Consider the following 15813-nt stretch of genomic DNA (forward strand, 5'->3'; position numbering starts at 1 on the left):
GGGCCTGGTTATAAGAAATGGTTAGGGCTATGTGGCTTATAACCAGGTTGTTGACCTGCCAAGATGTGTACAAACATCTCAAGCTTCAGTATTACAGAGTATTGCCACTATGCTGTCCCCATCGTGATGGACTGCACCTCCCTAAGCCAAAATAAATCCTTCCTCTCTTAAGATGCTGCTTTCAAGCATTTTATCAGAGAGGAAAAAGTGACAGAAAATCGGAACCATCACATGAGGCCATTGCTGTAGTAACCTGACCATGAGGCTGTAGCCCTTTGGCACCAGTTAGTAAATATGGAAGAGAAATGTTTCCACAGCTAATGATGCCCTAAAATGTTGTAAACAAAGTTTAGTAGGTGATTCTGGTGGATGTTTGGAACACCAGACTACTACAGAAATGCAGATAGTAAATATGGATCATGAGGTTTTAGACAGGCACAGGGATTTTATCACGCTAAATAAGGGATTTTTTGAGCTAGAGGCCATTTGTGTTGTATTCTGACACAGTATCTGACCTCATTCTTCACTATACATGGATAATCCTAGTTCCTTGGTCAAACTCACCTTTCAATACTATCTTAACATTTTATCCATCTAAAGACATTTGTAACAAAAATCAATAATGATGATTATTGAACTATAATAATGTTCATTAATTTTAGAAAGGGTTATAAGATCAATGCTAAAGAATTATATCACTGAGGATGAAGAATATTTTCTTCTTTCTTTCTTTCTTCTTCTTCTTCTTCTTCTTCTTCTTCTTCTTCTTCTTCTTCTTCTTCTTCTTCTTCTTCTTCTTCTTCTTCTTCCTCTTCTTCTTCCTCTTCCTCTTCCTCTTCTTCTTCCTCTCCTCCTCCTCCTCCCTCTCCCCTCCCCTTCCCTCTCCCCCTCCTCCTCCTCCTCCTCCTCCTCCTCCTCCTCCTCCTCCTCCTCCTCCTTCTTCTTCCTTTTTGGTTTTTCAAGACAGGGTTTCTCTGTGTAGCCCTGTCTGTCTTATAACTCACTCTGTAGACCAGGCTGGCTTTCGAACTCAGAAATCTGCCTGTCTCTGCCTCCCAAGTGCTGTGATTACAGGCGTGCTCTAACAGTGCCCAGCGGAGAATATTTTCTTAAGGCATAAAATTATTTAATATCTGATAAAACTAATTCATTAAAAACATCTTGAAATATGACAGAAACTTTAGAGATTTGCTTTAAAGTGAATGTAACCATTTTAAAAACTGTATCATAGTTAAAGATAAACTTGCTGGCTTACTGACTCAGTTTTGTTTCTGCTTCTGTGATAAAAATACCACAACAAAAGCAACTTTAGGAAGAATAGGTTTATTTAGCTCACAGTTCTAGGTTGCAGTCTCTCTTTTCCAGAAAGTCGAGGAATCTCTGTTTACATATGCTATCTTATGCCTTTTCAGCTCGTTTTGATCTGATTTGTTCTATTTGGTTTGGTTTGTTATTATTCCTTAGTTGCCATTTCTTCTTAGTGAGTGAGAAAGAGAGGGGATGTGGAACCCAATGACAAGAAAGTGGAGGGATTCTTGGAAGACTTGGAGGGAACCATAATCAGAATATATTCTATAACAATATATTTTCAATAAAAGAAAAGGGAGAAAACAAGATAATAAGTTAACTTATCACTTTAACATCTTTTCGTCCCTGACTGTGGCAGTTGGGAAGGAGATATTCGGCTTTATCTTGAAATAGCAGACCACTTAGAAGGCACCATGAGAAGGGGGGCGGTCATATGTAGTCATGATGTCATTTTAATTTGTATTTCTCTGTGGGTGTTGCCTTTGTTTCTTGTTTTGTTTCTGTGATTCGATATCCTGATAAAATTAAGAAAAGGTTTATTTCAGTTCTTAGTCTGGAAAGTCAGGGCCGCATACAGTTGCCTGAAGCAACTGGTCTGATTACACCAACCCACAATTAGGACATGGAGAGGGATGGATATCTATGCCCCACTTACTTAATCCTTTCTGTATAGCCTTGAACCCAACCCAGGTGTCTTAGGGTTTGCATTGTTGTGAAGAGATACCATGACTAAGGCAACTCCTGTTTTCATTAGATATATTCTTTATTTACATTTCAAATGAGATCCCCTTTCCTGGATCCCTCCTCCCCAAAAGTCCCATAAGCCCTCTTCCCTCCCCCTGTTCCCCAATCAACCCCTTCCTGCTTCCCTGTCCTAGTATTCCCCTACACTGCTGCATTGAGCCTTTCCAGGACCAGGGACCTCTCCTTCCTGGGCATATACCCAGAGGATTCCCCAGCATGCAATAAGGACACATGCTCCACTATGTTCATAGCAGCCTTATTTATAATAGCCAGAAGCTGGAAAGAACCCAGATATCCCTCAATGGAGGAATGGATACAGAAAATGTGGTCTATTTTCACTATGGAATACTACTTAGCAATTAAAAACAATGAATTCATGAGATTCTTAGGCAAGTGGGTGAAACTGGAGAATGTCATCCTGAGTGAGATGACCCAATCACAAAAGAACACACATGGTATGCACTCACTGATAAGCAGATATTAGCCCAGAAGCTTGGAATACCCAAGACATTTAACTGGGACTGGTTTACAGTTTCAGAGGTTCAGTCCATTGACAGCATGGCAGGAAGTATGACAGTGGTGCAGGCAGACCTGGTAGTAGAGGAGCTGAGAGTTCTAAATCTTGATCTGAAGGCAGCCAGAAGACTCTTCTGCAGGCAGCTAGGAAAGGATCTCTTCTGCATTGGGTGGAGCCCGTGCAAAGGAGCCTCAAGGTCCACCCCCACAGTGACACACTTCCTTCAAGGCCACACCCATTCCAACAAAGCCTCACCCATTGCAACAAGGCCACACCTCCTAATAATGTCACTTCCTGGGCCAAGCATATACCAAACCACCATACCAGGGAACGGTTGTGACTAATGAGTAGGTCTCGACTCCTCAATTAATCTAATCAAGATAATCCCACAGGCATGCTCAGAGTCCTACCTCCCAGATGACTGTGGATCTCAGGTTGTCAGTTGAGACCAGCCATCACAGGAATAGTCATGAATTAATGGGTTCTTGCTGTAATGGCTGACACTCGATGCTGGCACTCCATCTGTCACCATGTGTTTTATTTTGTGCTGGTTCTTTCTCTCTCTCTCTCTCTCTCTCTCTCTCTCTCTCTCTCTCTCTCTCTCTCACCTTTGTTGGGTGAGCCGGTCTTTCCTTGTTCTCTCACCCATATTTCTTCCCATGATTCTACTTCTAGTGATTGTGCTGGGTGTTTTCATATGCATGAAAAAAATTACTTTCTAACCAAGTTTAAGTCACACATCTCTTCACAAATATGGAATTTAGAAGGGCCTTTCCATCGAGGCTTTCATTTTGCTTCAATGTTGCTTTTATATTTTTTTCCTTTTTTGTGTCCTTGGAAATATTTATTTAATTTTACCAACATGTTTAGTTAGCTTATATTTTTAAATTAGGGTCTTCCTATGTAGCCCAGACTAGCCTCAAACCCATGATCCTCCTGCTTCAGCCTAAAAATGCTGACACACCTGCCTGTTTTGTTGATTTTTTTTTTTAGATTTATTTTTATTTTATGTGTATGAGTGTTCTACCTGTATGTTTGTCTCTGAACCACAGACATGCAGTTCTGGATCCCCTAGAAGTATAGACACAGAGAACTGTGAGCCACCATGTGGTTGCTGAAAATTGAACCTGGGTCCTCTGGAAGAGCAGCCTGTGCTCTTAACCATTGAACCATTTGTCTAGTCCCAATTTTGTTCATTTTTTTGCAAAGTACCTTCCCCCACACCATCTCTGGTTTCAAGTTCCAAATGTAAAGGCGTCTTAATTTTTTTTCTCATTTTAGGTTAGAATCCCCAACTCGGAGTCTGAGCATGGATGCCCCACGGGGGGTTCACATGAAAGCTCAGGCTGGGAAGCTGGAGGCGCTTTCTCAGATGGACATCATCTTGCAGAGCAGTGATGGAGTGGTGAGTTCTGTGATGGAGCTCCTATCACACTGTGATGAGGCGTCTGAGTGCAACCCCACCAGGACGTCACTGCGCTAACCTTCCACTGGTTTGTAGTGAGCCATATGAAAGACATAGCACAGACAGTGTGGTGGGGGAGAAGGCCGCACAAGGTTATACTCATTCCCTAGTGGGCTCACTCGCCTACACTGGCATCTGCATTACCAAGACACTCCTCATTGTCACTCGTGAAAAAAGCACCACAGACAACATCAATTTTTCCATTTCCTAGTGACTCCCAGTGGTGTTTCCCAGCACCGGGCATCACAGGGGTTGTTTGTAGATGACAGCTGTCCTCTGTTGTTGCCAAGAGCACTGTGTTTGCTTGCACAGAATTTGGTGCAAAACAAAATGAACCAGGAAAAATGAGCTTTTTCAAAGGTCAACTACAGTAAGGTTTATATCTGGGATTTGAATCCAGAAAGATAGTATAACAGATATACCCTATGCCATGACTTGTAGAACTTTCTTTATTAATAGGAGTCGAGAGCTTGGCTTCAGTCAGTGGGAAACCAGACATCATAGGCTGCCTACAATAAATGCACAGGTTGGAGTGTTAGTTGATTGCATTTGTGCAATGCAATTGCACGTGGCACAGATCAGGACCTTGTTTCTATGTTTAAATAAGGCAGTGGTTCACACAGTCTTTTTAAGCTGTTCCATCACAATGTCATTTTGGAGTCTGAATGTAGCTAGATACACTTATGCTCCTGCTCCCTGTGTGTAACTTTAATTTTTTCAAATCATATTTAATGATTAAACAATATAACCTCCATTTTAGCCCAATACCAACAGAGCTGTGCAACACTTGTGGGTCTCAAGTCTTTGATGATCTTTGCTTCCCTGAGAAAGGCAGAGCTGAGAACTTCTCCTGGTGTTCCCCCTGGTCCCTCCTGCTGACTTGAGCCAAGGCTGAGGCCTGGTTGTCTTTGCTAGACTATGTTAGTGCTGTTGATTCATGTTTGCCCCAGCAAAACACCATCCAACACAACTGACTCTCCAAAGAACCCTTAAGTTTCCACTGGACCTGTGTGTGGGTGTGTAATGTTGTCCTACGTCACAAGGGCAGTGGAGGCACATGGTTACCCCCTCCTTCCTCAGCTATGCTCCAGGCTCACACCAGGGATAGTTAGTTAGCAGAGACTACTTGCAAAGCCCAGTACAGGGAGAGCAGGGCCCAGGGAAGCTGCACATCCGGAAGCCTGGGCCCCTGTGCTTTATCAGTCCTGTGCTGTAAATACACATGTGAATTCTGGAAGGTTTGCTGGCTCTCTGTGGCTGTCTCTTCATTAAACAAATGGGGGAAGTGTTTGCTTAACTGTGGTCTTGAGACAGGAATGTAACATTTTGAATTGATGTTCATTTAACATAATAGGAAAATATAGGCAGGATGTACTGTGCTATCCTAAAGGTCATGAGAAGTCACTCCCGGTACGTGGACAGATGCAGCCAATGACAGCTTACAGGGAAGACATGAACATCACCTACAGACTGAAACCTAAGGAGTTTATGAGATCCACCGGTGGCAAGGTCAAAGATGGAGGTCAAGAGTTTTGTAATTTTACAATCGAGACCCAGTGTTATCACACACTACACAAAGCCTCAGTTTTTAAATGGCCATTTTTCCATCTGTGAAATCATGCAGCATTTTTGCATGTAGCCCACAATGGGACCTATAATCCCAGTTGCCATTCCCCATGACTAGGAGCTGCACAAAGGGAGGACAGAGGTCTGGACTCCTGCCTAACACGGTGAGCAGCAAAACACAGTGGGCTGTCAGTGGAGGAAAGGAAAGAAGTGGACGCAACTAACAAGAGCCACAGAGCAGGAGAGGTGGGGTGGGGGATGGGGTGGGGGATGGGGTGGGGTGGGGGTGGGGGGGTAGGTTAACAGCCTACCAGGGAAAGGCAAGCACTCAGAGATCCCCTGGCACTGCACGGTGCCCACTGGATCGCCTCTGCCCTGCCCAAGGCCACACAGAGTAAGCTGTCTGTCCTGTGGCAATGCTGACAGCTCCTTAGGAGATGGGGGTTTCTGGTTGAGAGCTAAAGGAATTAAAGAGAGCTCTAAACTGGTGGACAGTGAAGACATTATGTCAACCTACAAAGTATCCATTTCCATTTAACCAGTGTGTCTCGGGAGGACGGGGCAATCTGCTCAAGGCTACTGTTCTCCAATCCTTAGCGGAACAATCCTGCTAAGGAAGAGCCCATCAATGGCTCTTTCCTAACTTTCCTGTTTAACCAGACCTGGTGGTTCCCATGGTGGCTGCTTTAATCTTCAGGGCTTAGTCCATTCAACACTTAAGACCGAAGAGTTTCAAATAATATTAAGAGTTTAGAGAAACAGTTGACAGCTAGTCAGGTGAATTCAATTGTCTCTCCTAAAAACAAAACAAAAAACAAATCACAAATTAAATCAGGAGAAAGTCTGAGATCCACAGGTAAAAATAAAGATGAACCCATTTCTGTGGATTGTATGTTATCCTAAAGGGAAGGAGACAATTTAACATAAATTTGGCATGGATCGCAAGTGTGAATTAGCATAACAATTCTGTCAGTTTTGCCAAATAACTTCAAAAGGCATTTTTTTATATATATAAAAGAAATGAAGCAATACAGACCTGAAAAGCAATCTAGTTTGAACTAATTGAACTAATTGTAAAACAATGGGCCAGTTTTCTCAGGGGTAAAGGAAAATATGGCCTCTCTCTACACTGGAGAAAGATGCTCAGCCCGACCTGCACAAGTATAGAAATCTGGGTTAAAAGAAGCCGTTCTGATAGGATGTGATCACAGACAGGCTCCCAACTCGGAACCCAACTCATTTTCGATGGGCGGAAACTCCTTTCTGGGAATATGCTGGGAATATGAATTTCCCTTGGTGCAGTTCGTTCCTCTTTTCTCAGCTCTCACCTTCTCTCAAACAGCTGCTGCTTGATGCTGACACTGTGGGTTTGGCCAAGTTGAAGCAGGGGACACAGGGTCCCCCTGGCAGCTCCGGAGGATTCTATGAGATCTGTGCATGTCCTGACGGGAAGCTGTACCTGTCTATGGCTGCTGAGGCCACTACCTGCGAGGAACACAGCCACATCTGTCTCTGACCACTGCCCCTTCAGCAGCACACCTATGATGTCTTGGTGAGACAACAGCTGTGGCCTCAGCCTTCATGTCTAGCAGCTGGATTGGAGCTGGAGGACTCACGGCTAAAACACTGAGAAGCATGCAGGGGGGACGTGCCCATGGAAATGTTGGGCCAACGCTACAGAACAACACAAAGAGATGTCAGGAATGCATTTACTGTATTCATCTTTCTAGCCCCCCTCCAGATCTCTCACGGTGAACTGCCATCCAGAAACAATTTAGAGTACTCAGTGGCCGGCGTCTGCCTCCTCCCAGATGTACAGCTGGCTGGCAGATTCTAAAATGCCCCAGCTGTGCACACCTCTTCCTTTAGATGAACCCTCAAGTGCTCCCTTCAGCTGAGTGCAATGTGTCAGATTTCACCAAGAGATCTCTGAGGTCTGCAGGGAATTTGAGGTTGATGTGATTTTCACTATGTAGTTAAGGAAAGAAATGACACAAATTCAGTCACGCCTTTTATATACGTACATATGAGCAATAAAAATGGCACTTTTCCAGACCAAGGTTTAAAAGTGTCTTATTTTCTTTGGTGCTTACAACTCTTCTTGGTAGGTATTAATTTTCCTCAAATTATTGGCGACAAAGAGTTAGGTTAGCCAGTCATGAGGTCCAAGGTCCCAAGTAACTTCTAAGATTAACTCAAAATGTGACCCTAAATTGGTACAGTCATTTCCCCCTCGGAGAGCTCACTCACTCTGGCCGAAACACCCACTACAACAGCTGAATGCATAGATATATGATGCTAATTTGACATATTTAGCTGGTGCCCCAGGCCCTTTGTCTCCCTGAATCAAATGAAATGGTGAGCCTCTGCCTGCCAGCCCTCGTGCTGCCTTCCACAAACAGGGAAGAAGGGGTGAAGTTGCTTGGGAGCAGCCATGTAGCATCTACAAACAGGAGAGGCTGGGTGCAGCTACATAGAAGCAGTTATGCATGCAGTGAGTGAATGTATGCAGTGTGTGAATGCATGCAGTGCGTAAATGCGTGCAGTGTGTGAATGCATGCAGTGTGTGAATACACGTAGTGTGTGAATGCATCCAGTGTGTGAATACACGTAGTGTGTGAATGCATACACTGTATGAATACATGCAGAGTGTGAATACATGTAGAGTGTGAATACATGCAGAGTGTGAATGCATGCAGTGTGTGAATGCATGCAGTGTGTGAATGCATGCAGTGTGTGAATGCATGCAGTGTGAATGTATGCAGTGCGTGAATGCATGCAGTGTGAATGCATGCAGTGTGTGAATGCATGCAGTGTATGAATACATGCAGTATGTGAATGCATGCAGTGTGTGAATACACGCAGTGTGTGAATGCATGCACTGTATGAATACATGCAGAATGTGAATGCATGCAGTGTGTGAATGCATGCAGTGTATAAATGCATGCAATATGTGTAAATCTATGCACTGTGTAAATGCATGCAGTGTGTGAAGGCATGCAGTGTGTGAAGGCATGCAGTGTGTTGCCACACCAACCCCAGTAGAATCTGTGTGACAAGTTCTACAGACTGAGGTAAAAATTCCAAAAGAAGGAGGCCTCTGGAACTGGTTGTGTAACTCTTGGCTGGAGAAAAAATATTGAGCCATAGTTCTCATGGCAACCTATCTGTTTTATCTTCTTTTATTCCTTTTCTTACTTACGAGATGATCCTGATGGCCTAGGCCAAGAGCTTGAGCAAGAATAATGGGCACGAGGCCTCCCTTGAGATGGGGGCACGAGCCATGACCTTATCTCCCGGGAAACCAGCGCTTCACTTTATAAATCATTTACAAGACAGGGTTGGTAGGTAAAAACTTTCCCAACAATAAAATTTCATATGGCTACACATGTGTCATCAGAAGTTGAGCTTTGGTATTGTTTTGGAAAACTTTAAAAGAATTAAAATAGTTTCAATTTACATTTTGAAGATTCACAAAAAGAGCAGGTACTAGACGTTAAATAATAACTGACCATAAAATGTATTAGCCTGCTCTTGGAAGTCTGCCGCCAGCCTTGGGTGATCTTGTGCTTTACTGTGCCAGTGACTATGATGATATCTGACCTATTCGCGACTGCTTCACTGAACATGTCTTCTCAGAGTTGTAATAATTGTCTTTTTTATGTATAAAAACTCTTGATTGAGAGCTGCAAAATACACTCAGATTCAGACTGCCTCTGTGTTTGTTTCTCTTTGTCACCACTGAATCCTTACCCAACTAGCCTTCGAGAACCCTCGTCCCAGGGACCCCCATACCCCCATACTGGGTTGGTCCATGGCAGTGTGTAAATGCACGCAGTGTGTGAAAGCATACAGTGTGTGAGCGCATGCACTGTGTGAACGCATGCACTGTGTGAATGCATGCAGTGCCTGTTGTTATATAAGTTGATAAAAATTAAAACACAGCACATTCCTACGTCTCTGTAGAGGCCATTCGCTCACAATGAAAATGCCCATCAAGCATCCTGAGCAGTGGTTCCACGGTTAATGTACATGACTCTTCTTGCAGGGGTCAGGTTTGGTTCCCAGCACGCATGCTCATCCCGCCACACAGGCACATCCAAGTACATACCACTTACAAAGTTTAAAGGTCTTTTTAAAATGCCATCATAAACTTGGCAGAAGTTGCTGCGTGAACAGTTTTAAAAGAATCCCAGACAGATTAAGATGGAGATAGATCAACTGTCCTGTGTAAGTGCGCTTACTGAACTAGAACAAGATCACCTGATATAGCTGTGAGGAATGAAGCCAGGCTCTGGAAGGCGGGACCACAGCAAGACTGAGGCTGTGACAATACTAGTGAAAGCAATCAGACTTTGTATAGCGTATTGTTTCTGTTTGTCACCACTGAATCCTTACCCAACTAGCCTTCGAGAACCCTCGTCCCAGGGACCCCCATACCCCCATACTGGGTTGGTCCATGGCAGTGTGTAAATGCATGCAGTGTGTGAAAGCATACAGTGTGTGAGCACATGCACTGTGTGAACGCACGCACTGTGTGAATGCACGCACTGTGTGAACACACGCACTGTGTGAATGCATGCAGTGCCTGTTGTTATATAAGTTGATAAAAATTAAAACACAGCACATTCCTATGTCTCTGTAGAGGCTAACAATTTTTATCAGAAACAATATAATGTCAATAGCCAGGATCAATACAGTTGCAAGGAAACAATGAAGTTTGTATGCTATAAAGGGTGCATATGATTAATGTCTAAGACCAAGTGTCCTGTCAAGTGTCCTGCTTCCTTAACTACTGAGAGAACACCCAGAGCACACAAAGCAGCCTGACCACTTTACTGCATGGAGTGAGTTAGTCTCTCAGGAACTGGCAGGCACACCGTGCCCCAGGAGTCATGGACTTCACCCTGAAAACCCTGATGCTTGCCTCTTGGGGAGGACAACTCCATGGCTCCTGCACTTCTGCATCTGCCTCCACACCCCTAAGATCTGTAACACCAACACAAGTCAAATGTGCTTTCTCATCTCAGAGTCAGGAGAAAGAAGGAAGGTAAACTCCTTCCTTCCCCCCTTCCACTTCCCCCCTTTAAGTGCTTGCACACAGAAAACAGCAAAAAAAAAAAAAAAATCCATTGCTTCCTGTGAAGTTGGGAACAAACACCTGTGTGCACAGCATTCCTGGACACAGGGATGGGCATTCTCATTTTGGTTAAATCTTAATTTTTTTTAAATCTCTGATATCTGTGCTATGTCTCTTGTCAAGGTCAGTCAACCATTTTGTTATTGTTTACTCTATTGTCCCATGCTGCTGCCTTATCAATGTCATGTCCACATGACCTAACACAGCATCACTTAAGTAAGTTTTGTTCTCATACAAGCCCATAAAGGCTCCAATGGTAAAGTGAGGTCAAAGAGAAAGGATGGGGGTGGAAGACAGGATCTGAGGAGGTGGCTCAGAGGACTGGAGTCCAATCCCAAGACCCATGAAATGGCAGGTGGATGTAGCCATCCACATGTAATATCAGCCTTGGAAGGCAGAGGTGGTACCCAGAGCAAGCTCCCTGGTGAGGCCAGTCCTACTACGGAGCTTGCGATCTGATGGAAACCCACCTCAAAGAATACAGTGGGAAAAGAATCAAGGAAGATTGCTTGGGATTTTTTTTTTTATAAATCTCTACAGGCAGATGCACATGTACTTGTGCATGTACACACACACACACACACACACACACACACACTAAGAGAAAAAAGAATAGAAGGTATGGATAAAATGTTTAAGTTTCTTTTCTGTGTTCCTTGGCTTTACAAACTCATCTTGGAAGATGCTGTGCATACAACACCTTGTCAGAGTGGTAAGTAATTTATCCTTTGGTAGAACCAATAAATGGACCTTAATATAAAGATAGATACATGTTAGAAACATGCCATTTAAAATTTTCTCACATTCAAGAGTATACCTAGAGCATACCTGCCAAGACTTATAAAGACAAATACTCGGTCCTAGGATTGTATTCTCAACTTCACACAGATAGCATTGTTGTGTCAAAGAATCACAGTTGAGAAAATCCTTCCATAATTGGCTGGGGGCAGAAAGAGCCAGGAGTTTGGTGTGAGACTAGAAGGAAACATGACTCTGAGAAACGACAAGGAGGGGTATATGTGAGGGTTTACAGGAAGGAAAGAGAAGCAGGAAAAGGATGTAACTGTTATCTCAAAAGTAAAAGAAAAAACATTGGCACGTAGAGCATTTTTAAAATTAGTGGTTGATGTGGGACGGACAGGCCCACTGTGGGTGTTGTCATCCCCCTTTTCAGGCAGTCTTGGTTGCATAAGAAATCTGAGCAAGCCATGGAAAGCAAGCCAGTAAGCAGCACTCCTCCATGGCTTCTGCTTCAGTTCTTACCTCCATGCTCCTGCCTTGAGTTCCTGCCCTGACTTTCCTTCATGATAGATTGTGATGGGGACATGTAAGCTAAAATAAACTCTTTCCTCCATGGGTTGCTTTTGGCCATGGTGTTTCATCACAGCTTAGAAACTGTGAGACAGAAATTGGTACACAGAGTGGGATATTTGTATAACAGAATATATATATATATATATATATATATATATATATATATATATATATATATATATATATATATACAAATATATATAAGATATATATTTGTATCACTTTAGGTTAGAAAAAACATTGAGTGTTCAAAGCTTAGTGAGTTATTGTAGGAACTTAGAAGATAAACCTGAGAGCTCCCAGATGATGGAGGCCTGAACTGTGACGTTTCAGAAGGACTTTTGAGAGTCGCTCAAAAACTTGATTGGGTCTGGCTATATGATTTTGAATTAAGAACTGCTAAAGTGAAAAGTTTGCTCTGCTGGGAAAATCAATACCAGTCATCAGAGGCTTAAGAATAAACTGTGATCAAGAAAGGACTAGCATCACTGAGGCATAATGTCCTGGAAGAACCTTGTACCACTTTGGATCACAGTTTCTCTGTGTGTTGACACTGAGGAAACATTCTATAGATTTTACTTCAGTTATGCTGGTTTAGTTAATTCATCTTTAAATCAAGGCCATAGAAGCTGTAATACATAAGGGCCAGGCTGTTCCTTGTGCTGGCAGATGGACTTGGTAAAGCCTGAGTCTAGAAGACAAATCACATGAGCTGTGGATGGCTGAGCCAGAGAAGATGGCTGCACAGACACTGGTTTTACAGCCCAGGGAATACAGCAAAATGGAGGCTCCACCTCCCACAGCAGCCTGAATGAAGGACACTGGAGGTTTGAATGAAAATGGCCCCCATAGGCTAACATATTTTACTTCTTGGTCATTGGGAAGTGGTAATACTTGAGAGGGATTGGGGGTGTGGCCTTGTTGAAGGAAATGTCACTGGGGTTGGGCTTTGGGTTTCAAAAGCTCAAGCCAGGCCCAATGGTGCTCTCCTTTCTGATACCTCTGGGTCTGGATGTAGAAGTCTCTGCTGCTTCCTCAGCACCATGCTATGTGCTGCCATACTTCCTGCCATGGTGGTAACGGAATAAATCTCAGAAACTGAAAGCCAGCCTTGGTTAACTGCTTTCCTTTATTAGAGCTGCTGTCGTCACAGTGTCTATTCATGAGTGAAGACTAATACAGAAGTCACTGATTAAGACAGACACCGTTTCCTGAAGGCTGCCAAGCTCCTATGGGCAGAGCTTTGCCTTTCTTAGGGCAGAGGTATGCTGGCAGAGCCCTCCTTCAATTCACCCATCTGTCCTGGGGAACAGCAAGTGAGTGCAGAACTCCTTATGGTTTTCAGTAGTATCTGTTTTGTGTGGCCGTGTCCCTTCTGATATAAAATAGCAGTGGGCCTAGACTGGCTTCAGCCACTCCCTAGATGTTTCAAATTTCACTATCTACATTCATAGCGTGGTACCCAAATGAACTTCCGCATCCAGTAAAAGCCAGCATTTTAAGTAGCGTGAACTCTGTGTTTGAAAAGCACATTGTTAGCAGAGTAGAGCTTCTTTCTCAGAGGCTATGGCTTTGTACTGAGAGCAGGAAGGAAATGGCATTTCCTGAACCCTAGTCCACCACTATTCTCTAGTTACGATTATGATCTTTCAATAAAAGTTAACTGCTTTGGCTTTAGAACATAAACAGATTCGTTTCATTATTAGGCTGTTAGGTACATCATACCAGGCTTCAGTCTGACTGAGACAGCCAGGCTGGAATGCCCTCACCATGTCTCCAAACTTAACACAGGGGACACCTTCAGTACGCACAGGGGGTCTGTGTGATGGCTAATCTTGGTTGTCAACTCAATTTCATTTGGAAGTAGCTAATGCCCAAATAGCTGGGCACACCCGTAGGGGACTTTTATTGGTTGGATTACTGAGGAGGACCCACCCTAAATCTGGTGGCAGCCCACATAAAAGGACACAGAGGGAAGCTGGTGCTTTTCATCTGGTTACCCTCACTCTCACTCGACTGCTTCTGTCTTGAGCCACTCTTGCTATGTGAACCTACTCCTCTGGTGATCCAATGTGCACTACAAACTGGCAGCTCTCTAGGCCTTCTCTGAGACTCTAGCATCAGGTTTGGACTGCTAAGACACACAGTCTCATGGACTGAACAGATATCGGGTCACTGGCCTTTCTATCATTAGGCAGCCATCATTAGACTACTTAAACCACAGCTTATAAGCCACTCTGATAGATCTCTAGCTAATGTGTAGATATATATTAGTTCATTTTATCAGTTCTGTCTCTTGGAGAACCTTAATACAGTTTTTTTTAAATAAATGAAGTTTAAACACCTTAAGTCATATCTATTAAGACAAATGGGCAACAAGTTTAGGAAACAAAGTGTTGAGAAATTCCATCTGCAAAATGTGCATCAGCCTCTACTCAGTAGGTGGGCCAGTAGAATCTATACTTTTGCAGTTACCAGGCAATGCCAGGCAGGGAAGTTTCTCACATACATGTTACTGGTTCTGACTGATACATGGTAACTAAAACCTACAGTCGTAGTCAGGGTTTCTATTCCTGCTCAAAACATCACAACCAAGAAGCAAGTTTGGGAGGAAAGGGTTTATTCAGCTTACACTTCCAAATTGCTGTTCACCAAAGGAAGTCAGGACTGTAACTCACACAGGGCAGGAACTTGGAGGCAGGAGCTGATGCAGAGGCCATGGAGGGGTGCTACTTACTGGCTTGCTTCCCCTGGCTTGCTCAGCTTGCTCTCATATAGAACCCAAGACTTACCAACCCAGGGATGGCACCACCCACAATGGGCCCTCCCACCCTTGATCACTAATTGAGAAAATGCTTTACAGCTGGATCTCATGGAGGCATTTCCTCAAGGGAGGCTTCTTTCTCTGTGATAGCTCCAGTCTGTGTCAAGTTGACACACAAAACCAGCCAGCACACCTACCATGACTGTCAATTTCTGTTTGGACTACATATGTACCATGGGGTTTGTAAAAGACATTTATAGAGCACAGCTTACCAGCAGCATTGATGGAACAAATGTCATCTATTCCCTAAGACAATTGTGAGCAGCTGAACTGGGGACCTTTGGAAGAACATCCAGGGTTCTTAACCACTGTTGTAAACATTTCACTGGAGTAATTCTCAGTCTCAACATCCTTGTCCTCCACACTACTTGCACTCTGCACACGCTTGCCTGATTCAACCAGGACACCCATCCTTGCCGGGTGCCGTGTCTCATCCCCAGTGAAGAAGGCATTAGTCCTCGTCCTTCTTAGCTAGTATTGTAGCTAGTTCCAGAGCTACGGGAACACTTGCTTCAGGCATCTCGCTTCCATTGCCATTTTTTTTTTTTAAAAAAGCAAGTATGTTTTTAAAGGCTTAAGAGAGTAAAGCATACAAATTTATTCAGGGCAGAAATTCTTTACTCTCAATTTCAAACTCTAAAAATACCTGGAAAAAAAAAATAAAACCTTTTCAAAGATATCTGCTGCTATTGCTTCTGTTGTCAAATTAGCGATGAGATCTGACATCAATTCTGCAAAGCTATTTATGAAAATTTTGTAGTCAAACTAACAAGGATATTCACAAGCTTACTGCAGAGGATTGTAGGGTGTTGTCAAACTCCATGAAGATATTGCGTTAAAAACATACATGATCTCACAGGCCTAGAGAGATGGCTCAGCAGTAAAGAGCCCTGGATTCTCTCCCAAAGGTCCCCTGTTCAGGTTATCACCCACAT

General features: G+C 43.5%; 2 protein-coding genes across 3 annotated transcripts in view; one reads left to right on the plus strand and one right to left on the minus strand.

Moving 5' to 3' along the window:
• Positions 1 to 7691, plus strand: part of Sgcg (sarcoglycan gamma) — a 67513-nt gene extending 59822 nt beyond the window's left edge. For both annotated transcript variants that reach the window (XM_052191264.1, XM_052191263.1), the window contains exons 7-8: positions 3851 to 3974; positions 6943 to 7691. In XM_052191264.1, the coding sequence (XP_052047224.1) occupies positions 3851 to 3974; positions 6943 to 7116 (298 nt within the window). In that variant the 3' untranslated portion in view covers positions 7117 to 7691. The remainder of the gene's footprint in view (positions 1 to 3850; positions 3975 to 6942) is intronic.
• The window catches only part of Sacs (sacsin molecular chaperone), a 51804-nt gene continuing 41954 nt past the window's right edge, over positions 5964 to 15813 (minus strand). The window contains exon 9 of the mRNA XM_052191262.1: positions 5964 to 6396. Within this exon, the coding sequence (XP_052047222.1) occupies positions 6374 to 6396 (23 nt within the window). The 3' untranslated portion in view covers positions 5964 to 6373. The remainder of the gene's footprint in view (positions 6397 to 15813) is intronic.

The sequence above is a fragment of the Apodemus sylvaticus genome, chromosome 8 (genome assembly GCF_947179515.1).
Source record: "Apodemus sylvaticus chromosome 8, mApoSyl1.1, whole genome shotgun sequence".
Lineage (NCBI taxonomy): Eukaryota > Metazoa > Chordata > Mammalia > Rodentia > Muridae > Apodemus > Apodemus sylvaticus.